General features: G+C 43.4%; 1 protein-coding gene across 1 annotated transcript in view; it reads right to left on the reverse strand.

Annotated features, from left to right (window-relative positions):
- Positions 1-17,174, reverse strand: part of COLEC12 (collectin subfamily member 12) — a 202,270-nt gene that overhangs the window by 30,503 nt on the left and 154,593 nt on the right. Inside the window, exons 3-5 of the mRNA XM_082698757.1 lie at positions 17,030-17,152; positions 9,767-9,865; positions 7,543-8,589 (exon numbers count right to left, since the gene is read on the reverse strand). Coding sequence (XP_082554883.1) covers positions 7,543-8,589; positions 9,767-9,865; positions 17,030-17,152 — 1,269 coding nt within the window. The remainder of the gene's footprint in view (positions 1-7,542; positions 8,590-9,766; positions 9,866-17,029; positions 17,153-17,174) is intronic.

The raw sequence follows: 17,174 nt of genomic DNA on the forward strand, positions 1-17,174 counted from the left end.
TTCCAGTGCCTGCTCTGAAGGGTCCTCAGATAAACGGGTTTGTTTGAGGAAGCGTGGCAAGAGTGGACAGGGTTGGCAACGAGAGAAACTGAGGCCTCCTGCCTGAGCCTTTCAGTCCTCCTAGATATCTGTTAAGATGCAGCTCAAATGTCAGTCTCTTACTTAACCTCTACCAATTGCTCTCCTGAAAATAAAGTCTCCCACATTTCAACTTCTCAACATGCCGTCTGTTCTCTTTCATTATCACACGGCAGCGGGGTGCCATGTGGAAGCATGGCTTTGGGAACTAGAAAGATCCAAGGTTAAGCACTGATAATTTACTAGCTCCTTGACCTTGGAAAAGTTACTCGGGCTCTTTGTGCCATGGTTCCCAGCCCTGCAAATGGAGACTGCTGGTAATTCCTACCTTAAAGAGATGTAACAAATCAAAACCATAATGAGATATCACCTCACACCAGTCAGAATGGCTAAAATCAACAAGTCAGGAAATGACAGATGCTGGCGAGGATGCGGAGAAAGGGGAACCCTCCTACACTGTTGGTGGGAATGCAAGCTGGTGCAGCCACTCTGGAAAACAGCATGGAGGTTCCTCAGAATGTTGAAAATAGAACTGCCCTATGACCCAGCAATTGCACTATTGGGTATTTACCCTAAAGATACAAATGTAGTGATCCAAAGGGGCACATGCACCCGAATGTTTATAGCAGCAATGTCCACAATAGCCAAACTATGGAAAGAACCTAGATGTCCATCAACAGATGAATGGATCAAGAAGATGTGGTATATATACACAATGGAATACTATGCAGCCATCAAAAGAAATGAAATCTTGCCATTTGCAACAACATGGATGGAACTAGAGCGTATCATGCTTAGCGAAATAAGTCAAGCAGAGAAAGACAACTATCATATGATCTCCCTGATATGAGGAAGTGGTGATGCAACATGGAGGCTTAAGTGGGTAGAAAAAGAATAAATGAAACAAGATGGGATTGGGAGGGAGACAAACCATAAGTGACTCTTAATCTCACAAAACAAACTGAGGGTTGCTGGGGGGAGGGGGTTTGGGAGAAGGGGGTGGGATTATGGACATTGGGGAGGGTATGTGCTTTGGTGAGTGCTGTGAAGTGTGTAAACCTGGTGATTCACAGACCTGTACCTCTGGGGATAAAAATATATGTTTATAAGATAAAAAAAAAAAAAAAAGAGATGTAACAATGAAAGCAGACCCCTGAACCCAGGGCTCAGCAGTATGCCTGGCATATTGAAAACACAGGATTGAAAAATGAGTTGAAGCTGGCTGTCAGCAGCACCTGAGTCTGAGCCCTCTCCAGGGCTGGGCCGCAGGCTACCAGCAGTCAGCACTGTTAGACCCAAATCGAGGTTGACCTGCTTCTGTACAATTTTATTCCTTGGGCACATGAAGCGGTTGTCTTCCACTGTGATGTAGCGGCTGCGGCTGCAGGAGAGGGGAAATCTTGCAGAGGTGCTGAACTTACACTTGGGTATGAATATTAGCCCACCATCTGCTAGGCACTGCACTAAAATCTTTATTTACATTATCTCCCTAAGTTCTCATCACTTGAAAGGGTAGATGCAGACGAGGATGAGGAACTTGTGGTTTGTGTTTGGGTCTGTCCCATTCCAGAATTCTTGTTCTCACTTACTGAATCTGATGCCTCTTTCAGAAGAGCAGGGGAAGGGGGCCCTCTGCCTGGGCGAGGAGGGGGCAACTTCACATTCTCCGCATTATGCATTATGACATACGAAGTCCTCCATATACATAATGAGCTTAAAAATATTTATAGTATTTGTACCAAAAAATAAGGCATTCTTAGTAAGGTTTGTTTTGTTTTGTTGGTTTACAGATACAGAGATAACTGTTGCTGGGATTCAACATGGAGCTTAAAGTCTATTTCCACGTTATCACCTAGTTTAGTGTAAGCCGTCAGCTTCCGCTTCTATTTTGCAATGAGGCCAGTGTCTCTTGTGAGCCATCCCGTAGGCATGAGGGTTCATGAAGTGCGAGTCAAAAGGATGTCCCAGAAAGCATGAGAGCACTCTGAACCTTGCAGAGGCAAGGCCAGCATAATCCAAAGTGAATCCAATCCTGGCTCCTCCCTCCTGCTTTGTCCCGTCTCTCCCTCCTCCTGGGGATGAGATCTGCTTGGAGAGGGAGCAAGGAAGTGCACTGGGAAATGGAGCCCTGCCCCCAGTCTCTTGTTCTCTGGGAACACCTCATGGACAATCCTGTTCTATAGGAAGTTGAACAGACGGAACAGAAGGGGGCAACTAGAGATGTTTCTGAGGTCAATTCACAAAAAGCACAGGTAATGAAAAGACCAAGGATAAAAGTTTTAGGAGAAGGCAAATGAGAAAAGGAAAATAGCATTCAGAAGCCAGGATCTCCAGTGTTTTAGAAACAGAGTCAGAAACCTCCTCCTCGTAGACATGTTCCACTTAATATGTCTAAACGGGCCTCTCTTCCGGAACCTCCCCAGTCTGTCCTTCCGCCTACTTGCTCAAGCCTAAAACCGAGAAGACGTTCTGCTCCTCTCTTTCCCTCACCCTCCACTATCGATCCACCATCAGCCTTGTCCAATCACATACATCAGCCCCTGACCCTGTGTTCCATTTCTGTCCACACCCCTCCACAAGCACCCCTACAACACACAGCCTTGGCTGCTCCTCTGGGCTAAGGACACGTTGGGTAGGAAACTCCAGGATCCTGAGCACCAAATGGGGTCAAGAACAGGTTGATGTGAGCTCTGAATACTCCTATCCCCTTCCATCTGTAGGTTCTTCCCCTTGGGGAGCATAGCTGGTTAAAGCCAGTCAGGGTCCTGATGGCCAAGGAAGGACAAGCCTTCCCTTGGGTCTGCCTATAACACTCCTGAGGAGACCCATTTCTCTTACCTCCAAGTCACCCATAACTGTCCCAGAGCCCCGCACTGGACCCCTGTCGCCCTGCTTGCTCCCTGTAATCTATCTTTCTTCCACCTCACTCCCCTCCCCACACCCAGAATGACCTTTTAAAAATATAAATCAGATCATGTCCCCACCATGCCTAAAACTTCCCTGCCGCACTTAGAATGAAATCCCAGCTCCCTGCCCTCACAGACTCCAGGGGCACCTGAGGACAGGGAAGAAGGGCATGTACTTTTGGTGATAAAGATGGGGTTAACAGCATGGGCCCTGGCACCAGAAAGCCTGGGCTCAGATCCTGTTTAGCTGCTGCCATCTCTGTGAATTTGAGCAAGTTCCTTAAACACCTCTCCAAACCTTAGTTTCATCTATAAACTGGTGATAATCTTGTAAGTACCATCTTACTTGGGATGCCCAGGTGGCTCAGTTGGTTAACCGTCACGATCTCAGTGTTGTGAGACTGAGCTCCACGGTGGGCTCCGTGCTGGGCATGAAGCCTGCTTCAGATTCTCTCTCTTTCTTGCCTTTCCCCAAACCCCTCCCTGCCCCTGGCTCACACACACTCTCTAAAAAAAGAAAGAAAATCGAGGCACGTGGGTGGCTCAGTGGGTTAAAGCCTCTGCCTTCACTCAGGTCATGATCTCAGGGTCCTGGGATCAAGCCCCACATCAGGCTCTCTGCTCATCAGGGAGCCTGCTTCCCCCTCTCTCTCTACCTGCCTCTCTGCCTACTGCCTACTTGTGATATCTGTCTGTCAAATAAATAAATAAAATCTTTAAAAAAAATTTAAAAAGAAAGAAAATAAATAAGTACCTGTCTTACAGAGTTTGAATCAAGTGCTCAGTGCATCCACACTCAATATTAGTGAATAAAAATAATCACAATAGTGGAAACATTACCTAATTGAAAGCCAGGGTCTAAATCTTCAGTTAAAAGCTTTTCGTACACTTCCTTAGCTGCCAAGCAACACTGTACACACTAAATATGTTAGAAGTTTACTTGTAGAAGGCAAGCTAGCAACTGGATGGAATAATAAAACTGTAAAACTTATAGCTAGAAAATATCCAGAGTACTGCAACAGGATTCTCTAAGGTTTCACAGTGCCAAGAGAAATTGAGAAAGCTCTTAGTTTATGTGGTTGCCCAACTACAGAGATCTGCCCTTCTTTTGAATTTAGGTTGAGAAAGAATAGGAAAAAACTAAAGCAATCACTGAAGAACTTTGATTATCTGAAAGCCTGCCCCTTATTCAGAGTAGGACTCATACCCACGATGTCTGTCTCCTCTGGAGCTGGGACACCAATATTGCTCAGGGAAGCCACTGTATTTACAGGCAACACCAATTTTTATAAGGAACATCACATAAAACCAAAATTTGTTTTCTATTCATGAATATCCACTAGTCCTGTTTCACCCTCCTCAGATGTCACATGAAATTTCTTCCACGTGATAGTCTTTTTTTTTTTTTTAAGATTATTTATTTATTTATTTATTTATTTGACAGACGGAGATCACAAGTAGGCAGAGAGAGAGAGGAGGAAGCAGACTCCCTGCTAAGCAGGGAGCCCGATGCGATGCGGGGCTCGATCCCAGGACCCTGGGATCGTGACCTGAGCCAAAGGCAGAGGCTTTAATCCACCTAGGCGCCCCCCACATGATAGTCTTTAAATACCTTTAAATACCTGTAGAAAGCTGCCCTGTCTCCACTAAAACAGTGTCTCCTACAGGTTAACGTTTCCGGGTCTTGCAATCCTTCCCCAACCACATTTAGACTCCATAATCCTGGGTGTATTTTTCTCGAGCATGCTGGTCTGTCAATGACCCTTTGAAAGAGGTCCCTCAAAGTACACACTATCCTGCAGGGGTAGTCTTGCCATACTGAACAGCATAAGGTATCACCTACTATCATTTTCATTGATATAATCAAAGATCACATTAGATTAACTGCCAGACACAGTGACTTGCTTACAGTCGATTAAAACCACCATGCTTTTCATGCACATGTTCTTCCATCAACATCTGTCTGTCTGGCCTTTTCCAACCTCAAGCAGGATTTTACAATTCCCTATCTCTTCCATTTTGTTGGCACCTCTTAACTATTCTAGCCTCTCCAGGTCATTTTGGATTATGATTCTAGCATCCATGGGCTAGTAAATGTAGTTTCATGTCACACAAGTAGTGGATTATCAGGTTATCTATATCCTCATGCTAGTCACTGACAAAGCTGTTGAATGAGGCTCTGCCTTCTGCCATCCAGACCTGCTGCCAGCCCCCCAGGGGCTCACTGAACTGCCATTCTTTATGCACATTCTGTGGAAGACACACCCTAGGGTCACCCCCAATGACTCATGCCCCTGTATCATCTCTTCCCCTTGAGTGTGCAACCTGTGACTTGCTTCTAACCAACAGAACATGGCAAAGGTGATGGCATGTCTCTCCCCTGACTTCCATTAGATGAGATTACATTACATAACACTGTCTCAGCAGACTGGAATGAGAGACTCCCCTGCCGGTTTTGAAGAAGCTGTGGTGTGGTTGGATGGTCACATGACAAGGGGCTGCAGGTGACCTCTAGGCCAGTACCCCTTCTTGCCCCCAAAAGACTCCAAGAACCTCAGTCTCACATTTGCAAGGACATGAATACTGTCAAGCACCCAAGGGAACACAGAAACGGAATTTCCCCAGTCAAGCCTCTGATGAAACCTCAGCCCCTCAATGACAGGGTATCCTGCTTTGGGGCAAAGGCCCCAAGCCTTACCCAGACACCTGATCTACAGATACTATGAGAAAAGAAATGGGTATTGCCCCTTGCTGCTGAGCTTGCACTTTGTTACATAGCATAGAAAACCAACATCACCAATAAATTCACCCAACTGCGCTGTAATTCAGCACCTACTTTCTCCATCTTGTTCTAGACAGCATCAATGACAAATGTCTTGGTAAAATCCAGATACGATATTTTTTTATTCTTCTAGTTTTTTTTTTAATTTTATTTATTTATTTGAGAGAGAATGAGTGAGAGAGAGCATGAGAGAATAGAAGACCGGAGGGAGAAGCAGACTCTCCAAAGAGCTGGGAGCCTGATGCGGGACTCGATCCTGGAAGTCTGGGATCATGACCTGAGCCAAAGGCAGTCGCTCAACCAACTGAGCTACAGAGGCGCCCTTATTCTTCTAGTTTGAACAATCTAGTAACTCTGTTAATATGCAGAAATAAGATTATTTCTGCCTTCTTTTTAGTGAACTCACTCTGATGATTGCTGCTTTCCCAAAAGCTCACAATTAGCCTCTTAACAACCTCTTTTCAGCCTTGAAGACCAATTCCCCATTCTACACAATGTGTCTATGCATCTATTTCCTCTTTTTGAACATCAGGATTTCTTTGCTTACAGGCAATCTCCTGATACTCTAAAATTCTCCTGATTTTAAGCTACCTGAGAACAAAGACCATCTGGGCCTCTCTGCATGCCCCAGAGTGCTTAGTACATCATCTTTCACATAGTACTTTCAACATAAAAGCAGTGAAAATAGTTCATGACTGAAAAATGCTATTAATATATGATTGCCCCAAATCTTCAGAAGGAGAGTTAATTTGAGCCAAGAATCTTCAATTTACATGGGTGACCTGGATCGGAGTAAAACTCAGATTTTACACGCAGGTCACATTCTTTCTGTCCTCTGTGGCTTTACGGTTACTGTGATGGCCAACCATCCATCTGCTCGTCACACTTAGAAACGGGAATCCCGGGGCGCCTGGGTGGCTCAGTGGGTTAAAGCCTCTGCCTTCAGCCCAGGTCATGATCCCAGGATCCTGGGATCGAGCCCTACATCGGGCTCTCTGCTCTGCGGAGAGCCTGCTTCCTCCTCTCTCTTTGCCTGCGTCTCTGCCTACTTGTGATCTCTGCCTGTCAAAAAAAAAAAAAAAAAAAGAAACGGGAATCCCTGTGACCTACACAAATTAATCCTGCTTTCAAAGGAGCCCGATTTATAATGACATTGAAAGAGCAAGGCGCCGAGAAAGTCCAAATTCAGCAAATAGTTAATGGACTGCCTTTGAGTGCTGTCCACAAAGTCACAGTTAAAACTCTTTTCAAGATGTGGAGCTTAATCTACCTGCCCCTTGAGTGTGGGTTGGACTTAATGACATTTTTAAAGAGCAGGATATGGTGGAAGTGATAGTATGTGACTTCTGAAGCTTGGTCATAAAAGGCATGTGGCTTTTTCTTGTGCTTTTTCCTGGATCACCTCCTCGGCAGTCAGCCAGCTGCCATACTGTGAGAACACTCAAGCAACTTCCCATCGCCAGGATCGAACATCTCTTGCCAACAGCCAGTAGGGAACTAAGGCCTCCTGCCAAGAGCCATGTGAGTGAGTTATCTTGGAAGGAGGTCCTCAGTCGCAGTTAAGAGTTCAAGATGACTGCAGCCCTGGCCAATATCTTGACACAGCCTTACAAGAGATACCGAGCCAGAATCACCCAGCTAAGCCACTCCTGAATTCCTGATCCACACAAACTGTGAGATGGCAAATGTTCGCTGTTTTTAAGTTGCTGACTTTTAGGGTGATTTGTTATATACCAATCAGTAACTAAAACGAGTACATTCAGAATTTTCACTTACCTTGTAGTATTGTAAAGTTCTTGATGAGCTGACCATGCTTGGAGTCTACCAGCTTCATTTCTTCCATAATCACTGATAAGTTGGCTACTTCAGTGTCTAACCTTGACCTCATCATATCTTGCTGCATCCTGAGAGAAACAGAATCCAAACGGATGTTGGCCAGTGTGTTATTCAAGGAGGTCAGATCATCTGTATGTTTGGTCAGTGTATCAGTGCACGTGGTCCTGACTTCATTCAGATTGCTGGTCAGCGTCCGCAGGTAGTGGGCAGTGTAACTGATGTTGCTAATGATGTTCACTATATCTGTCTCAAAGAGCTGGAAGCGTTCTTCCAGCTGGCTGAACTTGATGGCCGTCCTGTTCTCCGCATCCTTGTGTACGTCCTGCAGGTCTTTCAGGTTCTGCTCGTTGGCTTGGGAGGCTGTGGTGATGTTGTCCATCTGCCCCGTGAATGAATTGAGCTGGCTGTTCATATCCTCCAGGGTGTCGTTGTTAGCTTTGGCCAAAGCAGAGTTATTGGCAGCCAGTGTCTGTAAGTTCTGCACTTTCTCCTTCAGCCAATCAGTGTCCTTCTTGGCTTGAAGGAAAACCTGCTGCAGATTTTGGAAGTCATTCTTGATTCGCTGGATGGCCTGGCTCGTGTCATCCACAGACCGCTGCAGATTGGTGATGAGGTTCCTCTGCTGCACCTGGGTCAGGTTCAGGTTGTTGAGGTTCATAACGACCACGTTATGAGAGTACATTTGGCTCTGCAGGTTGCCCTGCAGCACGCTGGTGTCTTGCTGCAGATTTGTGACATACCCATTATACGCCTGGAGGGTTTTGTTCACAGTGGTGATGAGGAAAGAGTTATTCTCCAAAGTTTCTTTCAGTTGACTCTGCCTGTCCACCAGGGCATCCCCACTTGCCTGTAACTTCTCCAGAGTGTCTTTGTTCTTGCTGGTTTTCTCTGTGATCTCACGCAGCTGCTGACGAAGATCCAGTATGTCTGATCTGAAGGTAGAGAGTTCTGAGTTGGTGCTCATAGCTTTCTTCCCAGTTTGGTCCCCTGGAATAAGACATATTTATTACTTAGACTAGTGGTATGGAGAAATGCTCAGGTGGAGTCAAAGATCCCAAAGAGGGGCACCTGGGTGGCTCAGTCATTAAGCTTCTGCCTTCAGATAAGGTCATGATCCTGTGGTCCTGGGATCAAGTCCTACATCAGGCTCCCTGCTCAGCGGGAAGCCTGCTTCTCCCTCTCCCACTCCCCCTGTGTGTTGCCCCTCTCTCTGTCTCTGTCTCAAATAAATAAATAAAATCTTTAAAAAAAAAAACCAAAAACCAAAAACCAAAAAGAGAACCATAAAGATCCAAAAGACACTTAACTGTTATGAACTGTGTGTCAGAAATGAAATTTGTGGTCTATGCAGAGTGTTTTGCATTAGTAAAACCCACATATCTATTCAAGGTGGGTCCTGGGAAGTTGGGAAGGGTGCTAACTTCCTAAGCACTTTTCTCAAAGAAGGAGGGGGATTTTATCAGATTTTAGAGCACTGGGCAGGGTGTCAAGAAGGAAATAACTTACTGTTTATTAAATTTACCATTAATCCCTTCCTAAAAAATGAAAATAAAAATCAAAGTATAGAAATATGTTGGAATCTTTTAATTTTTTAAATTGATTTCTGTAGTTCTTCTATGCAGCTTAGAATATTTCAAGTACAAATTTACTGAACATTTTATAAAGGATATTTTTTTGTTTTTTTCTCTTATTATTTTTTATTGAGATGAAAATTATAGCATATACACAAATTTTAAACTTTAAAAATTACCCTAGGTTCACATCTCAGCTGTTCTTCTTCCTGGTTAAGTCACCATTTTCTCCTGTATAAATTAAGGATGACAATACCAATATCCACCTTGCAAATACTTAGAAACTTTCTCTGTAGGTTTGCTCTAAAGAGCTTTTACTAAAATCTATGTGTGGTCCTTTTTGATCAGGATTGATCTTCAGATTTTAATTGGCACACAGAGTGGTTTTTGGAGAAGAACTCCAAAATTGCTCCTTAAGGTTAAAATGTAGAAGCCTTTAAATAAAATCATGAGGAAAGACTCAGCACACAGCACAAAAATTTACATCCTTCTGGGTGAATGTGAATTTACAGCAGTATAGTTCTAAATAGCGGCGGTCATTTAACATGGAATTAGAGGATTCAGTTTAATGATTCATTCTTATTGCAGATTACCTAATTTTTTCAGGTCGCTTTCCACTGCTGTAAGCTTGTCATCATAGGTTTGGCGAGATGTCTCCATGCCACCCGTAACATTGTCCATTTTTTCTACAACTAAGATTTAAGAATTAAGGATTAGTACACCTGCTCACATTTTATTTTTCCAGTTTTAATGAAAAAAACATTTCATTAGCGAATAAAAGAAAAGATTGAAACAAAAAGAGTATAAATGAAATCAAATATGGGGGAAACGCGATTCTTGAAAAATAATTTACTCGTTACAAAACCCAGTGGTAGGTTATTTGGTTGAGAATTGTGTGTTTTAAAGATTTATTTATTTGACAGAGATCACAAGTAGGAAGAGAGGCGGGGAGCGGGGGGCAGGCAGGCTTCCCACTGAGCAGAGACCCTGATGCGGGGCTCCATCCCAGGACCCTGGGATCATGAATCAAAGACAGAGGCTTTAACCCACTGAGCCACCTAGGTGCCCTGAGAATTGTATGTTCTTAACTGTACTTAGGATTCTGTAATGCCTTGGATGTGTTAGATGTTATCTGGAGCTCGGCTTTAATTTTTATGTATTATATAAATCCTCAATCTGTATTGTTTTCTAAAGTAGTTTTCATAGATGGAGGTATAACACTGTGATCATTTACAAAGTTTTATCACTCATCACACTCCCTACCATTCCTGGAAGGTGCTATACATTTCTGTGGAAGAAAAGTCTGTAGTAAAGAATACGTAGCTACTTCAATAAATAGTCTTTGTAATAGGAAGGGAAAGAAAGTCAAGAGCATTTGCCACTCTCTTTCATGAGGCCTTGAAAAGTCTGCTTTTCCTTGGTGACAAGCCAATCTGTCCTTCGTCATTTCCCAAGAAGAATCCCTATATGGATTTCCAGACAATTATTCATGAAGAAGACTTTTTTTTTTTTTTTTTTTTTAGCATTTTCTTGATTGTACATGGAAAGAGTGACAAGGTGTTAAATAAAAGCTTCTGCTCTTATTTGTTCTCAGACAGTAGCTCTTTATGGGTGTGAATACAAGTTTCTTTCTAAAATATTGCGTAAGAGCATGTTTCTCCCAAAGTGACTCCTGCGACATCCAACCTCTAGCAACTCGAGATCCAGTCTGTCTTGGTATCGATGGCTTTCTGAAAAGAAGAACTTCATTTTTTTTTTTAAGCATGAAATCTATTTTGTATATTAATTGTGAGGTAACAGAGCCAATTTATTTTTATTCTTCAAGTGTTCCATCCATGTGTGATTGTATGAGAAGATTCTTCTGGCTCCTTTCAGGAAGCAGAAGTATGCTCCCATGTGTCTGTATGACCCAAAGTGAACCAGCCCCCTGGCTTCTAGCACCTTCCCTGGGGAAGCTTGTCCTGCTGTCCCCCTCACGCTTCTAGAGTGTGGCTATAATGAAATGGGTGCAAGGCACCAAATGCTCTTTCTCACCCAAGCCCTTCCAAGTGCTCTTCTTTCTACCTAGAACGTTCTTCCCTGGACTCATTGCCAAGTTAAGCCCTACTTGCTCTTTGAGACTCAGCTCATCACCTTCTGTGGGAAATCTTTGCTGCGGTGCATCTTTCAGAAATTCTCTTGGCAAGCAGTCCTTTCTCTGCCATAGGACTTACTTCACTGTGTGGTCCTGGCTTGTTTACTATTAGATCCTTGAAGGCAGGAAAATTTGCATTCAGTTTGATCTGTAGCTCTTAGTGTGGCACTTAGTAGGTGTTCAACACATATTTGTTTATTATGCTATTTATTTAAATTGGTGAGAGTCTGCCCCTTGGCTACTGAGGCCTGTGAAAAACTGGCTGAGCTAGAGGTCCTGCAAACAGACATACAAATAATCCCTCCCCACCCCCACACCCCAAGAAGAACAACAGCCAGCTGAATTATGAGTCCTTTTTTTTTTTTAAGTGACTATATAGACAAGAGGGGTATTGTTATAATAATCTATATCTTAGGACTGTTAGATAGGCATGCATATTTGTAAATCCCCCAAAACTCTGAGGAACACAATGTTTCATCTGTAATTTTGCAAAGTTAAACTTTAAAAAAAAAAAAGCATAAAATGTTGATGAGTTAAGATTCAGTTTTGATTCTCAAATCAAAACACATGGCTCAGTCTGTCCTCAAACCACACACAGTATCTTAAGTCCTGCCCATTTTTTCCCGGAAGCCGAAGAAACTTCTAAATATGCTGACAGGCAGTCATTTTCTACCCTCTCTAATTTTCCTTCCATTTTAGTTTTAAAAAACACAGAACTGTCATGGACAGAGAATTCAGGTTTGTGTAAAGGCAATAAATACATTTGTTAAAAACAGAATGAAAATCTGTTAGGTTTCTCTTTGGTGTAGCAAGGAAGCTATTGGCTTGGCCACAGGGGCTAGTGATCTGGTTACATGCACTGGGGCGTGTGTGTCTGCATTTTAAAAATAGGATCTGGGTCTAAAGCTGCAAACTTCAGGGCTGCAAAGCTGGCAGCTTGCTACTGCATAAAAAATACCAGGCTGATGGGCATCCAGAACCAACACCTGCTGTAATAGCACACAGCATTTTTGTTGGTTTCTACTCTTAACCTATCAGCACAAGTTGTCAATCAGGAAAACAGTGACAGAGCCATCCTCCCTTACCCTAGAAACTCCCAGTCTATTGATGCAGACCTCGGTCTGTAGATCCTTCTGATATGAGGAAGATGCACATTAAACGGAAAAGTTCCTAGCAGTCTGTTTTTTTCATGGACTCCCCTTTATTCTTTCTTTTTTTTAAAAATTGTGTTATGTTAGTCACCATACCATACATCATTAGTTTTTGATGTACGTGCTCCATGATTTGATGTACGTGCTCCATGTAGTGCTCCATGATTCATTGTTTGCATACGACACCCAGTGCTCCATGCCATCGGTGCCTCCTTGATATCCACCAACAGGCTCACCATCCCCCACACCGCCTAGCAACTGTTTCGTCAGTTTTTCTTCAGAACATTACTGCTTCGGAAATCATACCCAAGGAGTTGGCCCTCTTCAAGTACCCAAAGCCTAATCCTCGTGGATAATCTGACAATCATACCTTTTCTATAAAAGCCTTTTGGTACCGTCCCTTGGCCTGGGCCATGAACCTCCTTCTCCCTTGTCATGATTCCACCCGTCCTTCAGGGTCCACTCCACTCTCACCACCCCAACGTGCTAAGCCTTCCCTGACAATTGGGTTTTATACCACACTAATAATAACAGCAATAACAGCCTCTGTTTACCAAGTGCCTACTCTTTGAAAGGTACACTGCATCATCACCAAAGTTAATCCTTAAAACTGCTGTTTTACAGATGAAGAAACTGAGGCTCAGAGAAGTTCAGTAACTTGCCCAGGGTTACACAGCTTATAAAGGACCAAGTGAGATGGCAGTCCAGGAAATCTAATTCCAAAATGAATGCTTTCTCTAGAATTCCACATTACCTTGTATTTAGTACTTCATTTTCCTAAATATGGTCATCTCTCATGAGAGACATAGTCCACGCTCCAGGCCCTGAGGACAAGGAACAAGGGCAGGGCGAAGAGCTCCTGCCTAGTGCTCATGCGTCTCTGTCCCAGATGGCAGTATTGAGGGGGGAAACCTGTCCCTGCGTGGGGACCTGGGAGTTCCGGAAATACCAGCTGCACTGCCCTGGAATGCAATCAAGGCATTTCCACCTTGAATGCTATTTCGGGTCTCACTACAAAAGTACAGAAGATCTGGCTGTTGGGTGTTATGCTGGCTTCTCACAGGAGCCCCCCAGTGTGACTTGATGCCCATGTGGAAAGCCTACCGAACCAGCTGTCTCTGCTACTTTAGCAGAGCTTAGCAGCAAGGTAGACATTCAATGACTAGGAATGTTGAGTTAAAGGAGATTTGTCTTGAGAAAGATTCAGATTTCTTTCTTCTCTATCCTAATTCCCTTGAGATGGATGCCTGCTGATTTTCCTGTTCCGGAATGTTCTGGAGGAAACATGACCCACTGAACTTAGGAGATGGCGTCTGCCATGGCAGCTCCATGACGGAAGGAGAAGAGCCCAAGGCAGAGAATGCCCCAAGCTGGAATTATCCAAGAACATACTTTCTGTACAGCAGCTGATGAGCCTCTGGGGTCACAGTCACTGTACAGCCCTGTGGGGGTGACTCAGCAGTTCCCCGCCTTATGCAGCAAATTCTCCAGAAGGAACTTTAGTTATATCTTAACTCGTGGTTGTGTAAGTGACATAAAAGGAGAAGTAAAAAAACTATTCTAAGGAAAACAGTATGGAGTTGCCTTTGCCAACTCTGATACATAAAGCACTTTCTATTGTACTTCCTAACTTCTCCTTCAGAGAAAGATCTCCTTTGAATATTCTTTTTCTTCTTTCTTTTTTGAAATGGAAAGAGTTTCTCTAGACTTCAAAGGGAGATGTGGGAAAGGAGAAACCAGGTCTTATCTTTCTGCCCCTTCCCCTGTGGGGTTGCTAGACTCTTATCAGCAAGAAAGAAGACCTGCTGTACAAGAGAAAACACATCTGGAAAATACCCACATTTTAGTTCATTCAGACTATGCTTGGGAACCAAAATGCATGTGGTTATTATTTTGTATTTGTTAATAGATGCCTGAGGGATGGGGGCCCCTTCAGGAGGGAAAAGGAGTAAGACCATCTCCTTGCATCCACTCCTACTTGCTCCCTCAGCACCTCCCTGCTTCATCCTGGGTGGATTACACCCGCAGAGAGCAGGCCATGCTGATCTTTAGGATTTTAGACTTCCAGGTAGGGCTCTGAGTGGTAGCAATGCCTTAAATGCAGAATGGTTTACAGGTCCCTGGGCACTGACTTATTCTTTATAGAAGTCAGCCCTGATCTACAATCATCCATCCATCCATCCATCCATCCATCCATCCATCCTCCCTCTCATTAATTTATCCAGTAACTTTAACTGGTGCCTAATGAGTACCATGAGTCTAGGTGTTAGTGGAAGATATGACAAACTAAAGATAGGAGTTTCTTGTTTTCATGGAGTTTAGAGTTTGGGTGGTGAGACAGACAAGCCCACTGGCCATCATGACTGAGTATGACAGGGGCTAAGTGTAAATAAGGGAATGCTTTGGGAACAAACAGGAGGGCCTAACTCAGCCTTCGGGGCTTCTTATGGGATAAATGTCCGAGACATGAAAGGAAAGGAGTCCTTTTAGGTGGAGAGCTGAAAAAAAGTGTTCTCAGCAAATGGGCCAGCACGTGCACAAGATGCCAGAGCTGAGATGGGCTTTCCAAGTCATAAAAATGGAGGAAATATTTGGAATAACTTTAAAAACATACCAAGGGGGAAAATCCCCTCTGCTTTGGAACTGCTGTACAATTCTAAAGGCACAAAGATTCTAGATCTTATTTCTCTGCAGAGAGAAAAGTTATAAAATACCATATGGTAATATGCTCTTTAAACCTTTGTCAACTTTCTTCCAGTAGTTGTTTGCTTTCATGATATCACACAGTAGTGAGCCCTAAAGGTACTTATTAAATGGCTATTTGAGCTCAAGACCCTCCTTTATCTGGGTTCTCTGGGAAACGTGGAGAAGTAAGTAGTGTTCTAAATAACCTGGTAAAGGAGGAGAGCCAGTCTGACTCACCCAGGATATAACAGACCCCCCCTTTCCCCACTAGACTCCCTACCCCACCCCTTGTCCTGCCTTGCCACAATTTAATAACCTTTCTTAATGCTTACTTTGTTAGTCTTAGGTTGGATTAACTAATCATAAATGGATAAAATGACCTGGTAAGTTTCTAGATTTCCACTGCTCAAATTCATCAGTCAACACCCTAGAGGATGCACGCAATTTTCCATGCATCTGGCCTCAGAAATGGGACTTTCAAGCTTCAACTATACAAAGTATTTTTAACATTTTGCCATTCTGCTCTATAGCTGTATAAATGCAGTTATGAAGAAGCAAGAAACACAGAAACATGGCCACTATCTACGAGAACCAACTACTGGACAGGTTCAATGACATCGTCTTTGCTGATTCCAAACTCCTTGAAAAGTGGTATTACTGTCATTGTAAGAAATAGGAAACTCAAAGAGGGTATGATTCATAGCCAGGTTACACAGCCATGTGGAGGACTTAGCGTGAGGCCCAGCATGTCAGCAAACATTGAATAAACTCTCCCAATTGTTTTACAAATAGAGGAATCTAGAGTTAGCTTGGACCATCTGGCTCCAAAGCCCATTCTCATTTTAATACATGGGGTTTCCTCAGGAAGCCTCTAGACACTTGGGGAGAGGCAAGAGGAGTTATAGGTTGGAGGGAATTCACTTCTCTCCCCAGGGAGGAGTGTCTAGGAGCCAAGAAACAGAGAAGGGAATACGTGGGAATTCTCCACTGTTAACCTGTCAGTTCTGAGGGAAGGCAGCCGGGATAGGGGTTGAGTGAAGGTTTTGAAGATTAGCAGCCCCCGTGCCTGCCTCTTGCTGAAACCAGACGACACATCTGTGTCATGTATCTTTGATGGGAAGGCTTCCATGACTGTTTTCTATAAAAAGGTTTATGCAGCTCGTGATTCTGAATCATGACACCTTCTACCTGTGGTGTCTGGGAAGGGTGGGGTGGTGGGGCGGGGAGGGGAAGAAGCAAATCCACTTTGTCTGCAAGTCTGAAGGATTTAGGTAAAAATCTTCCACTGACCTTAAACAAGACATTCTGAAAGAATACCTAACATCCCTTAAAGTATTATTGGGGTGGCGGTGCTCCCTCTATGTTTAACTTCTACAGGGCAATATTTTTACGGAGCTATATAAACAACAGTGGTCACGGTAAATGTGCTGAAGAAAAAAAGGGAAAAAAAAGGGAAAAAACGGAAAATAGCTGCCCAGTCCCTGGGGTGAAGTAAGTCGTATCTCTGGAGATCTTGTGTTTGGCTTACCCTCTGTCAGTATAATTTTCCTGTGTGCTGACTCCAGGGTTTCCACAGGACCTCTTAGAGATAAGATGAAAAAAGATTGAGGAAGAGGGTGGAGCTAGAAACAGGTAGGAAAACACAACAATGAGGAAAAAGCTTTATAACTCATAGAGGACCTTTAGGATTGTGGAAATGCTTCAAAAGGACTCAGATCCCACAACTACATGAAGCGCAAGACACAAAGTTTATGATGTCGCTTCCTTTTGCGTTTGAGTTGTATTAATGACATACTTCATACTTGCAAACATGGTTTTTTTTTTTTAATGTTTAAATTAATAAAGGGAAATGTGCCATTTGGAAAGAAAAAGGAGAGAGTACTTACCTTTGTATCCCAAAATGGCTACTGTGATTGTTAGCAAGGCACACAAAACATATAATAATATGATAGAAAACTTCAGTGCCCAGTTATTTTTACATTTGGTACACTGCGTTCCTTCCTGAATACCTGTAAGAGAAGTCAAATTTTA

Source organism: Mustela nivalis (genome assembly GCF_964662115.1).
Source record: "Mustela nivalis genome assembly, chromosome: 14".
NCBI lineage: Eukaryota > Metazoa > Chordata > Mammalia > Carnivora > Mustelidae > Mustela > Mustela nivalis.